This window comes from Eubalaena glacialis, chromosome 3 (assembly GCF_028564815.1).
Source record: "Eubalaena glacialis isolate mEubGla1 chromosome 3, mEubGla1.1.hap2.+ XY, whole genome shotgun sequence".
Classification (NCBI taxonomy): domain Eukaryota; kingdom Metazoa; phylum Chordata; class Mammalia; order Artiodactyla; family Balaenidae; genus Eubalaena; species Eubalaena glacialis.
In genome coordinates this window covers 85,299,089-85,311,632 of record NC_083718.1, presented here as the reverse complement: position 1 = coordinate 85,311,632, position 12,544 = coordinate 85,299,089, and the positions used below count along the sequence as shown (strand labels likewise).

At 40.3% G+C, this 12,544-nt stretch overlaps 1 protein-coding gene across 3 annotated transcripts in view; it reads left to right on the top strand.

Moving 5' to 3' along the window:
* The first annotated feature begins 90 nt into the window (after positions 1-90).
* Positions 91-12,544, top strand: part of PIP5K1A (phosphatidylinositol-4-phosphate 5-kinase type 1 alpha) — a 36,905-nt gene continuing 24,451 nt past the window's right edge. For 2 of the 3 annotated variants that reach the window (XM_061183498.1, XM_061183496.1), the window contains exon 1: positions 183-630. In XM_061183498.1, coding sequence (XP_061039481.1) covers positions 549-630 — 82 coding nt within the window. In that variant the 5' untranslated portion in view covers positions 183-548. Of the gene's footprint in view, positions 144-182; positions 631-12,544 lie in introns of those variants that run through there. The other variant, XM_061183497.1, reaches the window with a different exon arrangement.

The following is a 12,544-nucleotide window of genomic DNA, read 5'->3' as shown; positions in this document are numbered from 1 at the left end:
GTCATGTGACCAGGAGCAGCCTCCTGATTGGCTTGATTTCTCTGGGGACCTCCCTCCTCCCCCATTGGATGGGATAGGCCGTGGAGGAGAAGGTTGGGCGCATGCGCGATGCCTGGATTGCCTTGGCCAACGGGAGTGGAGCGGTGGGGTTGGGCGATAAACAGGCTGTGGCTAGGGAGGAGGGGGAGGGGGCATTCGCTCCGCTGGGACTTCTCACTCCCCACCCTGTTCTTTTAGGTGTGGTTTGGTCCGGACGCGGGGGTCCCGGCAGCTGGCTTGAGCTTCCTCTGTCGTGAAAGGGGAAAGTAGCTCCCGTGGAAAGCGGTTAAAGTTGCGGAGAGGGTGCGAGACGAGAGTTCTCCCCCATGCCCGCCGAATGGTGCGGCCCTGAGTTGGTCCCGGAGCCGGCGCGACGTATCTGAGAGAGGGGGCGGGCAGGTGGCCCGCAGAACGCGGGTTCTGTGAAGAGACGTGGGGAAGATTCGACTCCGAGAAGAGGAAGAGGATTGAAAGGGAGCGAGGCCGCTGAGGGGGAGGGGGCTGCCAAGATGGCGTCGGCCTCTTCTGGGTCGTCGGCGGTCGGGTTTTCATTCGCGGACTCCGGGGTCCCTCCCTGCACCTCGTCTTCAGGTAATCAGGGCGGAGCGTGGGCTGGGGGCTGTTGACAGCTGTGCGATGGGAGGAAGAGCGAGACCCAGGAAGGGCACCTGTAGTTGGGGATGTCCGAGTCGTTGCCGGTAAGGAGGACAGAGGACTAGGCTTTCCTAGCTTTCTGAGCTGGCAGGGGGAGTGTGAGGAAAGGATGGATTTGACTGAGAAAAGGGAAGCTGTCAGGAACATTGGCTGGCTTCGAGGAGACCGGGTTGAGGGCTTTGAAGGAGTAGGGTCAGGAAGGGATGGAGATTGACGGTGGGGTTAGGAAGGCAACAGAAAGGGAACCGAAGGGAGTAAAGTAGAGTAAATGGAGGCTTCATAAGTAGGGAGGAATTACGTAGTGTGAGAGGCAGGTAGAATCCAAGTTGATTGCGGGATTAATTGGATGAAACTGTGGAAGAGAAGCAATGGGACTTAAAAGGTATGGAAGCGTTATGGGACGCTTTCCATTGCTGGGGAGTTAGGGAATTGTGGATTTTGTTGGGGGTGGGAGTTATTGGAGCCGTCTTTTTCGTCAGAGCCTTCCCCTAATGCGTCATTCCTTCTCACTTCGTGCCCCCCGCCCGCAAACACGCGTGCGCTCGCACAGATACACGTACACATTTTATCAAACATCCTCCTTTGGAGACTCCCATCTCTAGACTGCCCAACTTTGGGAAGGAATGGGAGGTTTTGAAGAAAACCTGAGGAATGTGGAAAATCAGGGCTAAAAGACCCTGAAGACAGATGGAGAAGGCGGAACGCTGGCGTCTCTAATTGCAGTAAAGGTTGAGGGAGGTGATGCTGGGAATTAGGCCTGAGAAGGATGGGGTGGGGGTGGCTCTCAGTGCTGTGGCGAATATTGCATAATAGGAGATGGACTGGAGGAATGATTAGGCACGACATTGGCACTTGGAGAAGGGAGCCAGGGAATATAGCTCAAAGTGGTTAGAAACTATTGAAGATTGAGGGAGGGCTGAGGAGCCCACAAGAAAAGCAACAGATTGTGTGTAGGAGGGAAAATGTGTGGTGTTGGGGTTTGTGTGTGGGGGGGGGGTAGTTTGAGTCAGAAACTGTTCTAGAGCTTCCATCAGAAATGTCTGGGGTTCCACAGTGACTGCTGCCTCTACACTGTGAACAGGAGAGGCTGCCAGATGATGGATGCTTTACCTGAGACATTGACATTTCCTTAGGCCTGCGATTGCATCCTTCCCATTTTGAGTTGACTAAATAGAGGGTTCCACCTTTCATATTCCAGTTCAGATGAGCAAATATTTGGTCACAAATATCTTTTTCCAAACTGCAGTTTTATTTATGTACATCTATTTTTAATTTCTTGAGAGGTGATTTTTACCTTTCCTATAAAGGATTAGCAGGCCAGAACAACTCATGTTGCATTCTAAATGTGAAGAAGGATAAAGTTAAAATGATAGTGTTTTTAATACAGTAGCTCCTCAATTTAAAGCCTCTTCTCCCCCTCCCCCAGTGCTGAAAGAAGAATTGTTGTGTACAGTCATTAAACAGACTTCACTATCAAATCAGGGATTAGAAACCAGGTTGATCCTTTTTTTTTTCTTTTTAATTAATTTATTTTTTATTTTCGGCTGCCTTGGGTCTTTGTTGCTGCGCGCGGGCTTTTCTAGTTACGGCGAGCGGGGGCTACTCTTCGTTGGCAATGCGCGGGCTTCTCATTGCGGTGGCTTCTCTTGTTGCGGAGCACGATCTCTAGGTGCACAGGCTTCAGTAGTTGTGGCTCACGGGCTCTAGAGCGCAGGCTCAGTAGTTGTGGTGCACGGGCTTAGTTGCTCCGCGGCATGTGGGATCTTCCCGGACCAGGGCTAGAACCCGTGTCCCCTGCATTGTCAGGCGGATTCTTAATCACTGCGCCACCAGGGAAGTCCTACTATCTATTTTAGATGTCACTATTTGATATTTTTGTATGTTTTTATATTTTCTGCCAGATCCGAGGACTAGCAGGATGTAATTCAGATTGAATAAATGTTTTTTGCTATTGTGTTTTCACCAGAAAATCAAATATTAGATTTTAGTGGACTTTACAGCTCCTTGGCTCTACTGTGTTCATATGTGAAGTCAAGATATAAAAATGACTAAAAATAAATAGCTTAGATTCCTTTTTTTACTTTTGTTTCTTAACACCCTCCTTTTCTGCTTCTTTGGCAAATACTGAAATGGATTAAGAAATTAAGAAAAATTCTCATAAATATTTCTGAAAACATGGGATTATCGTGTGCAGATATGCAGTGTTGACTTTTTGGTGTATCTGCATGCTCACTTAGGTTTTGGCTTACTGAATTTAATTTAATAGAATATTTCATTTCAAGGATATGTTTTTGAAGAGGATAAGATGTTTGATTCTGATGCAAAAAAGGCTACTGAGAATGTGTTTTATTTGTGATTGGAGGGGAGTGGTGCTCTGTCGGGATGGTACCAGGGGAATTAAGACATTGGCAGGAATAAACAATGGTTTATGAGTTCCTAAATTGTTAAAGGCTACCTTTGTAGAAATTCAAGGTAGGACTGTGTGTGTTTGTGTTTTAATCATCCTAAAACCAAGTTACTGTCTTTAGGTGTTTAGCTGAACTCAAATATTGGTGGAACTGAAATCCTAAAGGCAAGATTCTCTGGCAGTGTTGAAAGTGGATACAAAATAAGAATGTCAGGATTCAGGGACAAATTGATGTTTTAGATAAGTCACTCATAACCTTTGGAGGCTCAAAATCTTTTGGCATTCAAATTAGGAAGGACAGGTAATTTAGGACAGTTGTTCCCTGCCAGTATTAAACTTACCCTGTCTGTATTATTTCACCATTAAGCGAGAGCTGGTCTTTTAAGCTGCTGACGAGTGAAATACAGAAGGTTGACAGAATACAAAGAATACAGAATACAAAATACAGAAATACAAAGCAAAATACAAAGCAAAATACAGAATACAAAGCATTCACTCTGAGAGATATTTGACAGATGTCTGAGAGATCTTTTCCCAGTGGAGTAATTACCATGTTTGGATTTGTGGGAGGGAGGCAATTACAAATGAATATCAGTTTACAGCAGCCATTATCATGTGCTTGTTCTTAAACTTTGGTTAAGAAAAGGTGATGCAGTTTGCTGTCAGCTGTTTCATGTGTTAAAGGAAATGTATTCCTTCTCTTCCTTTCCCTCCTATCCTCATTATTTGGACAGTGGCACCACTTAAAAAATAAAATCAACCCTGATAAGGTGCTGTTGACAGTGTGACCATCTGTCACACCAGTGTAAGAGAGCCCCCTGTCTGCAGTTTGACTAGTCCATCAAGAGTTTGAAATTCAGCCACCGAGTCCCCGTTTTACCACCAGGAAGGGAGTCAAGAGTTTCTGTTTTGGAGACTTGATTTGAAGTTAGTGGAGGAGTTAAAAAGTAAAGTTAGAGCGTTGAGGTGTCCTTTGCTCCCCTGAAATAAGAGCTGTGTGATAAAATCATGTGTGACTCCCCTAAGAAAAAGCACTTGAAACCTTAGAAGATCATGAACCTATAGCTCCTTTTGCTTCAGACCAGAACATTTCTGAAATTGTCACACATCACCAAATGGTTTTATCATGAGCACAAATGATTTGGAGGTAACTTTTACAGCTCCTTTTCTGACTTTCCCTTAACTACTGAGGGAGACCCTGGAAGACACAGGAGAGAAGATTTTTGCTTGGAACTTTTGTAGTAGAGACAGTCTTATCAGTCCTTGATTCTGGTGGCTTTGTTCTTCCCAGCAGAGCTCCACCAGTAAATGTATGCTGTAATCTGATAACTCCAAATGGTAGGGGTTTTTTGTCTGTGTTCTTTGGTACAGTGTAGGCCATTTGTAGACTGATCTCTTTCCCTTCAATTCTTCCATACTAGTGAAAAATAAAGCAACTTAAGCCACTTTATTGGAGTGAGAAACTGAAATTTGGAAATGTAAAGATAGAACAGAATGCCATGTAGGCGGAATATCACCAGGTTTCGTTTTGATTGGTATTTTATAAGTAGGGAGATATTTTTCTTTTTGCTTTCTCCGCAGAGGGTTTACACCCACCTACCCCCTCCTTTTTTCTTTTGTCCCCTTGGTAGATTCTTCCGGAAAACTGACATTAGAATGTCATTGTTTTTAATTATCCATTTATTTCTGCCATGGCTGCTCAAGCCCACTGTCAAGTATAATTATATAGACTTATTAGGTATCCAATATCTGATATTAATTGGTTATGTGTACTTTATAAGTTAGCTTTGAATATCAAAATACATATTATGTTTTGTTTGTTAATTTCTGTGCGCTGTTCTGGTTTGATATAAAACTGTTCTGATTAATAACTTTGCTTAAATATGTGCTAGCTACTAGCTGTTAAATATTTTATCAGTCTATTTTTCTTTGATAATAAATAATGGAAACTATAGCCTGTGAAGTGAACAACAGCGATAACACCAGGCCAAATTCAGAACTGGGGAGAAGGAAAGTGTGGGGGAGTATTTTGTCCTTTAAGCTGGATATTTTCTTTCCTAGAATTTTGAGACATTCTTACTTGACATGAAGAAAGCAAAAAGACCAAAGTTGTCAGTTTCTTCTCTCTTCTTTTTACTGGGTGTATCCTCTTGATCAAGGATACAGGTATGCTTCAGGAAGTATGCTGTTTCTGATAGCTCGGCAGAGAGAATCTCTGTTTCTCTGTGTTCCAAACCCCAGCCCATCATTCAGTCTCAGAGAGAGAGTGTTTGGACTGATGGTGTTTCCTAGAGGAAACCCCTTCCTAGTTCATTTCCCCTGTTGCGCTTCACTTCTCCACCCTTTCCTATCAAAAGAGAACATTGTTTAGTTTCTACATATGTGTTGGTTCTGTTTCATTCATATCTTCTATGAGCTTCTGTTGTTTCTTTTAATGTTTTTTTGTTTGAAGTGAACTTTTTTCCCTCAACTCCTCCATCTTTTTAAACTTTGTTATTGATCATTTCTCTTTCTCCTCCTGTGAAATTAGTCTGTTTGTTTATAATGGCTGTATACAATATGTATTAATTTTTAAATATCTGATTCCCAAAAAGTCACCTTATTGTTGGAGTCTGAAGAAGACTGGTAAAAAGAGAGAGAAGGGCAGATTCCTTGTAGGGAGTTCCATATATCTTATTATTTGCCTTGTGTACTAAACTGAGCAATATGGAGTTAACCAAGAGTAAGCACTATCCCAAAGGATCAGTAATGTTGATGGGGAGTGGGCAAAGGGAAGTTACAGGAAGAGAATGGGAAGAGGTTTTTTTTTTTATTTTAGGGATATATAAATAGCTTAGAGTATATTAGCTTTTCTGTGCACAGTGTAGGTAAACATCCCTGGTAAACTCCAAGTTGTCATTGACAAGAACCTGTATAAAAGGGATGGCAGAGAAGTAACTTGGCCATATCTCTTAGTTTCTTGCGTTAGTGTCTGGGAGGTGATTGAAGTGCATTGTTGAGGTAATTTATGCTCATTATGATATCATTTAAGTTACTTTCTCGGCTCAAATATGTACATTCTAAGCCAGCAATATCCACTGCTTTTTTTCAAGGTAGTTAGAACCAGGTTTGGAAATAGAATTGGGAGGTGGTGATCTGCCAGAAATCTCAACTGCTTCTTGGCTGTGGGTTGGCTTATCCAGGAGACTCAGGTCTTTTAAAGAAGGACTCAGATTTTTTTTCACAAATTTCAACCAAAATTTTACTGCTAAGAGATACATATTTGAGGCCTGAGAACCATGAAATTTGGCTTATAGAACTAGAAGTAAAAATTTATCACTAGGGCTTCCCTGGTGGCGCAGTGGTTAAGAATCCGCCTGCCAATGCAGGGGACACGGGTTCTAGCCCTGGTCCGGGAAGATCCCACGTGCCATGGAGCAACTAAGCCCGTGTGCCACAACTACTGAGCCTGCGCTCTAGAGCCCGCGAGCCCCAACTACTGAGCCTGTGTGCCACAACTACTGAAGCCTGTGCACCTAGAACTCGTGCTCTGCAACAAGCACTGCAATGCGAAGCCCACGCACCACAATGAAGAGTAGCCCCTGCTCACCACAACTAGAGAAAGCCCGCACGCAGCAACGAAGACCCAACGCAGCCAAAAATAAATAAATTTAAAAAAAAAATTATCACTAGAGGGAAATGTAGAGATATTTTAATTTAACCCTCTCATTTTCCAAATTAGGAAAGTGAGATTCAAAGACATTGTTAATAGTGGCAAAGACTTTGCATAAAATCTGTATGTTGTCAAGATGGGTCTTAGTAAATTTGCGGCTCATTCCTTGCTACTTACTTAGTTGGCTCTTAGCTGAGCCAGGTTGGCTCTCAGCTGACCCCAGGACTGGTAGGTCAAACTGCTTTTGAGCTTTTGTTTCTAAGAGCATCCTTGCCTTTCTCATTTTTTCTAGAAGATCCTTAGGAAAAATTGACACCTGCTAGGAAATAAAATTTAGCTCTTCTCTAAGATGTGGCTTGGTTTTCTTAATTGGCTTGGTTTAGTTCTTATTGAGGGCATAGTAATAGTGCCTTTTTTTTTTTTCCTTTTAACACTATCTCTTAGAGCTGTGTGCTCAGCAGTACTTCTCATTAGGTAGGCTGACACTTCAGACATATTTGTGAGTATTTTCATTTGGATATCATATTATGCCTCCTACATGCAGTGGTATAATTAAAATTCAGTATTTCAAGTTAAAGAGGACCAGAGAGCTTGTTTGAGATAGTCCAGCAAACAACTGGGCTGATGACTTTTGTTTTGTGCAGGTTTTTGCTTTTGCTCTTTTTTTTTTTTTTTTCCCTTTTGAAATCTCTGGCTCTCAATATTATTAACCAGGAGACCCTCTAAAAATTAGCATTTTGCTTCCAAAAAGTCTGCTTGTTTCTTTCTGCTTTATATAAGAATTATTGACACATTTTTGTAGTAGTATTGGTAGGTCTCTGGAATTGCTTCTCTATGACCTGTTCAGGCAAAACTCGTCTGAGGAATGCACATCCGGCCAACTTCTAGCCTCCCGAAATTATATGAGTACTTCAAACATTGAAGTCAGTCACAGACTGCCTCTTAGTTTCTCATCTGGTAGATGATGTCATCTCATCTCCGACGGAAATGTTTCTGCCCTGAAAGCACTGGGAGAGGCTCTGGTATTAAGGCCAACTCTGTTTTGTTCCACACACTGAGAGCAGGGCGGGGGAGGGGAACAACAACTCATATTTTGGAGCTATTTACTGTCTGAAAATATCTTTGTTTCAATTATCTCCTCTTTTAAGGCCTTCGGTACCTTTTTCATCACAAACACAATTTAGGGTGGGGCCAAGGACCAAAATGGAGTGCTTCCTTGAGACCAGTACAGAGTTACTCAGAAAAATTTTCTGTGACATGGTATGATGATTCAACTTTGTATTTTAGCAGGAATTGATTGGGTTGTTTCCACTTAGGCACTTGACTTGGCTAGTTCAGCTGTCGTGAAATTATTTTAGTAACATTAAAGATTTCTCAGCTAATTTTCATAATTTTGAGGCTAGATCTTTATTTTTCAAGTATCCAGGAGATCTGCTGAAATTAGGTATACCTGTTTTATAGGAGAAAATTGATATTCTGAAGGATATGAAAGGTAAATTCTTCAGAGAGAACCTCTTATATGTGCTGATACAGGTTTGTTGCAGGTTGTATAGGCATCTCAAAGTAATAATAAAGAATGGGAGGGAGTGTATAGGAGTCATGCTTATTTGTAGCTTGGAGTTGTCAGCAGGTTTCTAGACATCTTTTCACATTTTTCCTCTATCTCTGCAGCAGCATAATATGTTGTAATGAGCTTGAGTTAATGTGTGGGGAGGGGATTGATGGTGGTCTGTATGTGTGGGACTGTTGAGCACTAGTTTACTGGGAAAAATGGTTATAAAACAGAGAAAGATAATAAAGCCATCCGTGTGTATCTCTTTCCTTTAATTGTTAAATTATCTAATTATTTGTTACAGAAAATTTATATAGATAAGGAAAAATAGAAACTTAAACTTACAATATCAACTTAATCCCACTATCCAGTATAGTCATATTTTAACATTCTGGTATATAATCTTTGGGACCTTTTCTATGTGTATAAATACATGTGACTTTATAGGTAAGTGTTTTAGAAAAATGTTGCATTATGTAATTTTTTACCTTTTTCCATTCAACAATTTATTATGACATCCTATCCATAAAAATAATGGATTTTATCCTACACATAAAAATAATGGTTGTATACTAGTCCATTTTATGACTGCACTACAACTTATGTCACCTATATTGTTCATTTAGATTCTTTCCCATTATATCTACCCAATTATAGTTATTATGTACAGTGCTACAATAAATATCTTTGTATATATGTCTTTGTCCACTTGACTAATTATTTCCTTAGGATAAATTCCCACTTGTGGGATAAATGGTACATATTTGTTTTTAAGGCTTTTTGCTAGATATTACCAAATTGCCGTCACAAGTGGAAGACAGTCAAATAAAATGTATACACAGTCTTTTTTAAAAGGATAGAAGCCTGCATGCAAGGAGCTTTATACCTGAAATTTTTTTGCCAATCGGAAATCACTCCAGTGTGAAATTGTTTGGGTTACAAGTTTTGTGATCACTCCTGGAATTTTTCTTTTTTCTTTTTTTTTTTCTTCCTGGAATTTTTCTGCCTGAGCTTCTCCTTCTGTCTCTTTTTTTTTTGACATTTACCTAGAACTGCAGAAAATCATGTAACATTTCACAGTATGGTGCTGGGGGTCATCAGGTCAGGTCCTGTTCATAATTTTAAACTTTAGAGTTGTGTGTTTTGTTTTTGTTTTTGTTTTTTTTTAAATGTGCTTATTTTGCTGTTAAGCAGGTAGAACCCCAGAAGTAAGTGATAATTTTCTGTTTTTCCTCATTTAGGTTTCAACTTTCTGTGCTGTGGGGTCAACCGTAAGAGAGGTAGAACTGATGTGTATTTGTGCTGAAGAAGCATGAACTCCTTGCAGTTACTAGCAGCCAACTCCTCTTCCCCATAACAATTGCAGACTTTTTTTTAGTAGTAGTACATGGCCTTCTGAGAAGGCTGTGGATGTCTTGCAAGCATTATTTCACTTTAGCTCCCATTTCCCTCTGTCCTCTCCAAAAAGGATGGTGTCTTAACACAGAAACTTCTTTTCTCACAGTTCCACAGTATGAAATGAATCAGTTCACTATCTTTTGTCTCCCTCGAAGTCTTCCCATAACTCCATTTTCTTTTGTTTCAGTAAATGAGTCTCTTTTTCTTTTCCCTTTCTGTTGTACCTCTCATTTCCCCTGACCCTTCCCATCCTGTAGATGGGGTTTCATAATTCACAATGATAGTAGTAATAATTGCTAGTATTTATAGAGCATTTATTACATGTTAGGTGCTATACAGGACTTATTTAATTCTCATAACAACCCTATGAAATACATGCTATTATATGTCCATTTTATGGATGAGGTAACCAAGGCCTAGAGCATTTTAACCAACTTGTCCAAAGTTACCTAGTTGTAAATGGTAGATCTAGTATTCAAATCTAGCCAACCTAGGTGTTCTGGTTTCAGAGCCCACATTCCTACCCACTATACCTTATTGCTCTCTCACTAATCTGAAAGTCTGTTTGTGAACTAACTTGACTTTAAACCAGATTAAATATTTGTTGTTCAACAAAAGAATAGTGCAGAAGGGAACTTCCCCTTCTGACTTTAGCTGTCCTAAAAAAGCAACCAAATTCTGAGCTCCTCGGTGCATAATATGTGGAGTTATTGATCATTCTTTAAGAAAATATTTTAGAAGTTAATGTGGATTTTTGCCAAGGATTGGTAACTGATTCTGCAGTCAATTCCAAGATCACTGAAACAAGAGTGCCCATCAGATGCCCTCTTTTTGTCGTTGCAAATTCAATGATCGTAACCCTTATGCTTTTAATCAGAGCAAGACATGGTTCCATTTACACCAAAAAGAAAACTCCAATCTGAGATGAATTAAAAACTTTTTTTTTCTCTCTCTGTTAAAGTTGTTCATGTCTTATTACAAAGACAAAAAGGTACTTTCTACTGCTAGTGAGGACCTTAACATCTGTGAAACTGCTCTTTCAAGTATCAGACTTGAAAGATAGCTTCTGCTCCTCTAGAATACTGGCATTGTCTGATTCAGAACAAGGATAATCTCACTAAAAGAAATGAAAGATACTTTCCTACTGTTTTTGCCAGTGACATTGATGACTGTTGCTGGAGGAACAGAGTGTTGTTATTCATTTCATTGAGAGGAACTGAAGGAGGAGGTCTCTGCTCTTAATCCTCTTATCAGTGAAAATGGAAGGGAAGGAAATACCTCAAGGGAAGAAAATATATGTTCATATTGTCCATTAGCAATTCTGAGATTTATTTAGTTTGTAAAAGTATTCTAGTTCCCTTGGTTTCTTGTCCTACCTAGACTCCAAGTGGCCAGGAAATTGAAAACAAAAGATAGTTTAGAAGGAAGAGAGTTGAACTGGGGCTTAGGAATATGGATTCCAGTTCTGGCTCTGTCACCGCCTTTGCTCTGTGATTTTGAGCACATCCTTTATGCTCTGTACTTTTACTTATAAATAAGATTAGATTAAAATCTCAAAGGCCCTTGCTGAATGATTTTTTCTTAATATAAATTGTTATTGATTTATTTGCTTGAAAATGGGCAAGTAGGTTCATATGTGGCTGAAGGAACTAAGTTCTCAACTTGTTCTATTTAAAAATCAACTTTCATTTAATATCTATAAATTTCAGCCAGATTGAACCTGCTCTGGTCAGAATTTTTAAAAAATTCCCAAAGTGAGTACACCCTTGCTCCTCTAGGTCTTTTATTTATTAATATTTTTGGTGAACAACAAGTCAGTCTTTTTTTAGTAAATATGTAATTGAGTACAATTTTGTACCTTGATCCTTGATAATGTCCTCTAGGTCTTTTACATTTCCATCTTTCTGCAGAGGAACTAGGGCTTGAAATCACCATGGTTAGCTCTATATCATCTATTGAGCCACTCAGAATTAAGTTATTTGAACCATTATTTTTCTGATGCAGGCTGTTTGTCATGGCTTTATTTTTTGCTTCCAGTAGAGCAACATTAGCTGGTTGTTTAGAATGCTTCTTGGTCTAGGGCCTGTTAATAAGTAGGAGTTACATAGTCATGAAGGAAACAAACTATGGAAACGTTTTTCCCTGAGGAAGAGGAAATTTAACGTTGGAACTCTGCCCTATACTCAGTTTCCCCACCCAAAAAGAGGATGATACATATGGATCGTGGATATGGGGATTATAAGATGATAGTATATACTTATCAGAGATCATTTTTCACACAGATGCTAGAAAACAAACTTTCTGTTGAATAACATTCTAGTCTTATCCATAAGGATGAATCTCGTTCTCCTTAAACATTGGCTGGATGGCATTGCTAAGCCGGGTGTTGCCATGCTGAGTTGGTATTCTTTTCTTTTCTCTCTTTTTTTCCCTCACTTCTCCTCCCCCCTCCATCCTCCTCCCCCCTCTTCCTCCATTTCTGCTCCTCCTCTTCCTTCTGAAGAGAAAGCTTGATTATGAGATGAACAGGTACAGTGCTGGTGACTCTTCAGTCTCAGTAGGCAGTTTCTCATTGGCAGAGCCTTGGGCCAAATGGTCAAGCCTTAGCAGATGGTACCTGGTTCCCTGAAATATCACTCTGCTCTTCATTGGGTTTCTTCTGGAACAAGCTGGGTGTTACAGCGACATTGATAAAATTCTCTAGATATTTTTCTATTCCTGTCCATTCTTCTTTGGGAGGTTGGAGCTCTGACCTGTGCCCTAGGGGCAAAACTTCAGACAAGGAAGAGAGTAAGTCTTGGGTCCTGATTCTCCTCCCCGTGTTACTTGTTCTGATTATTAT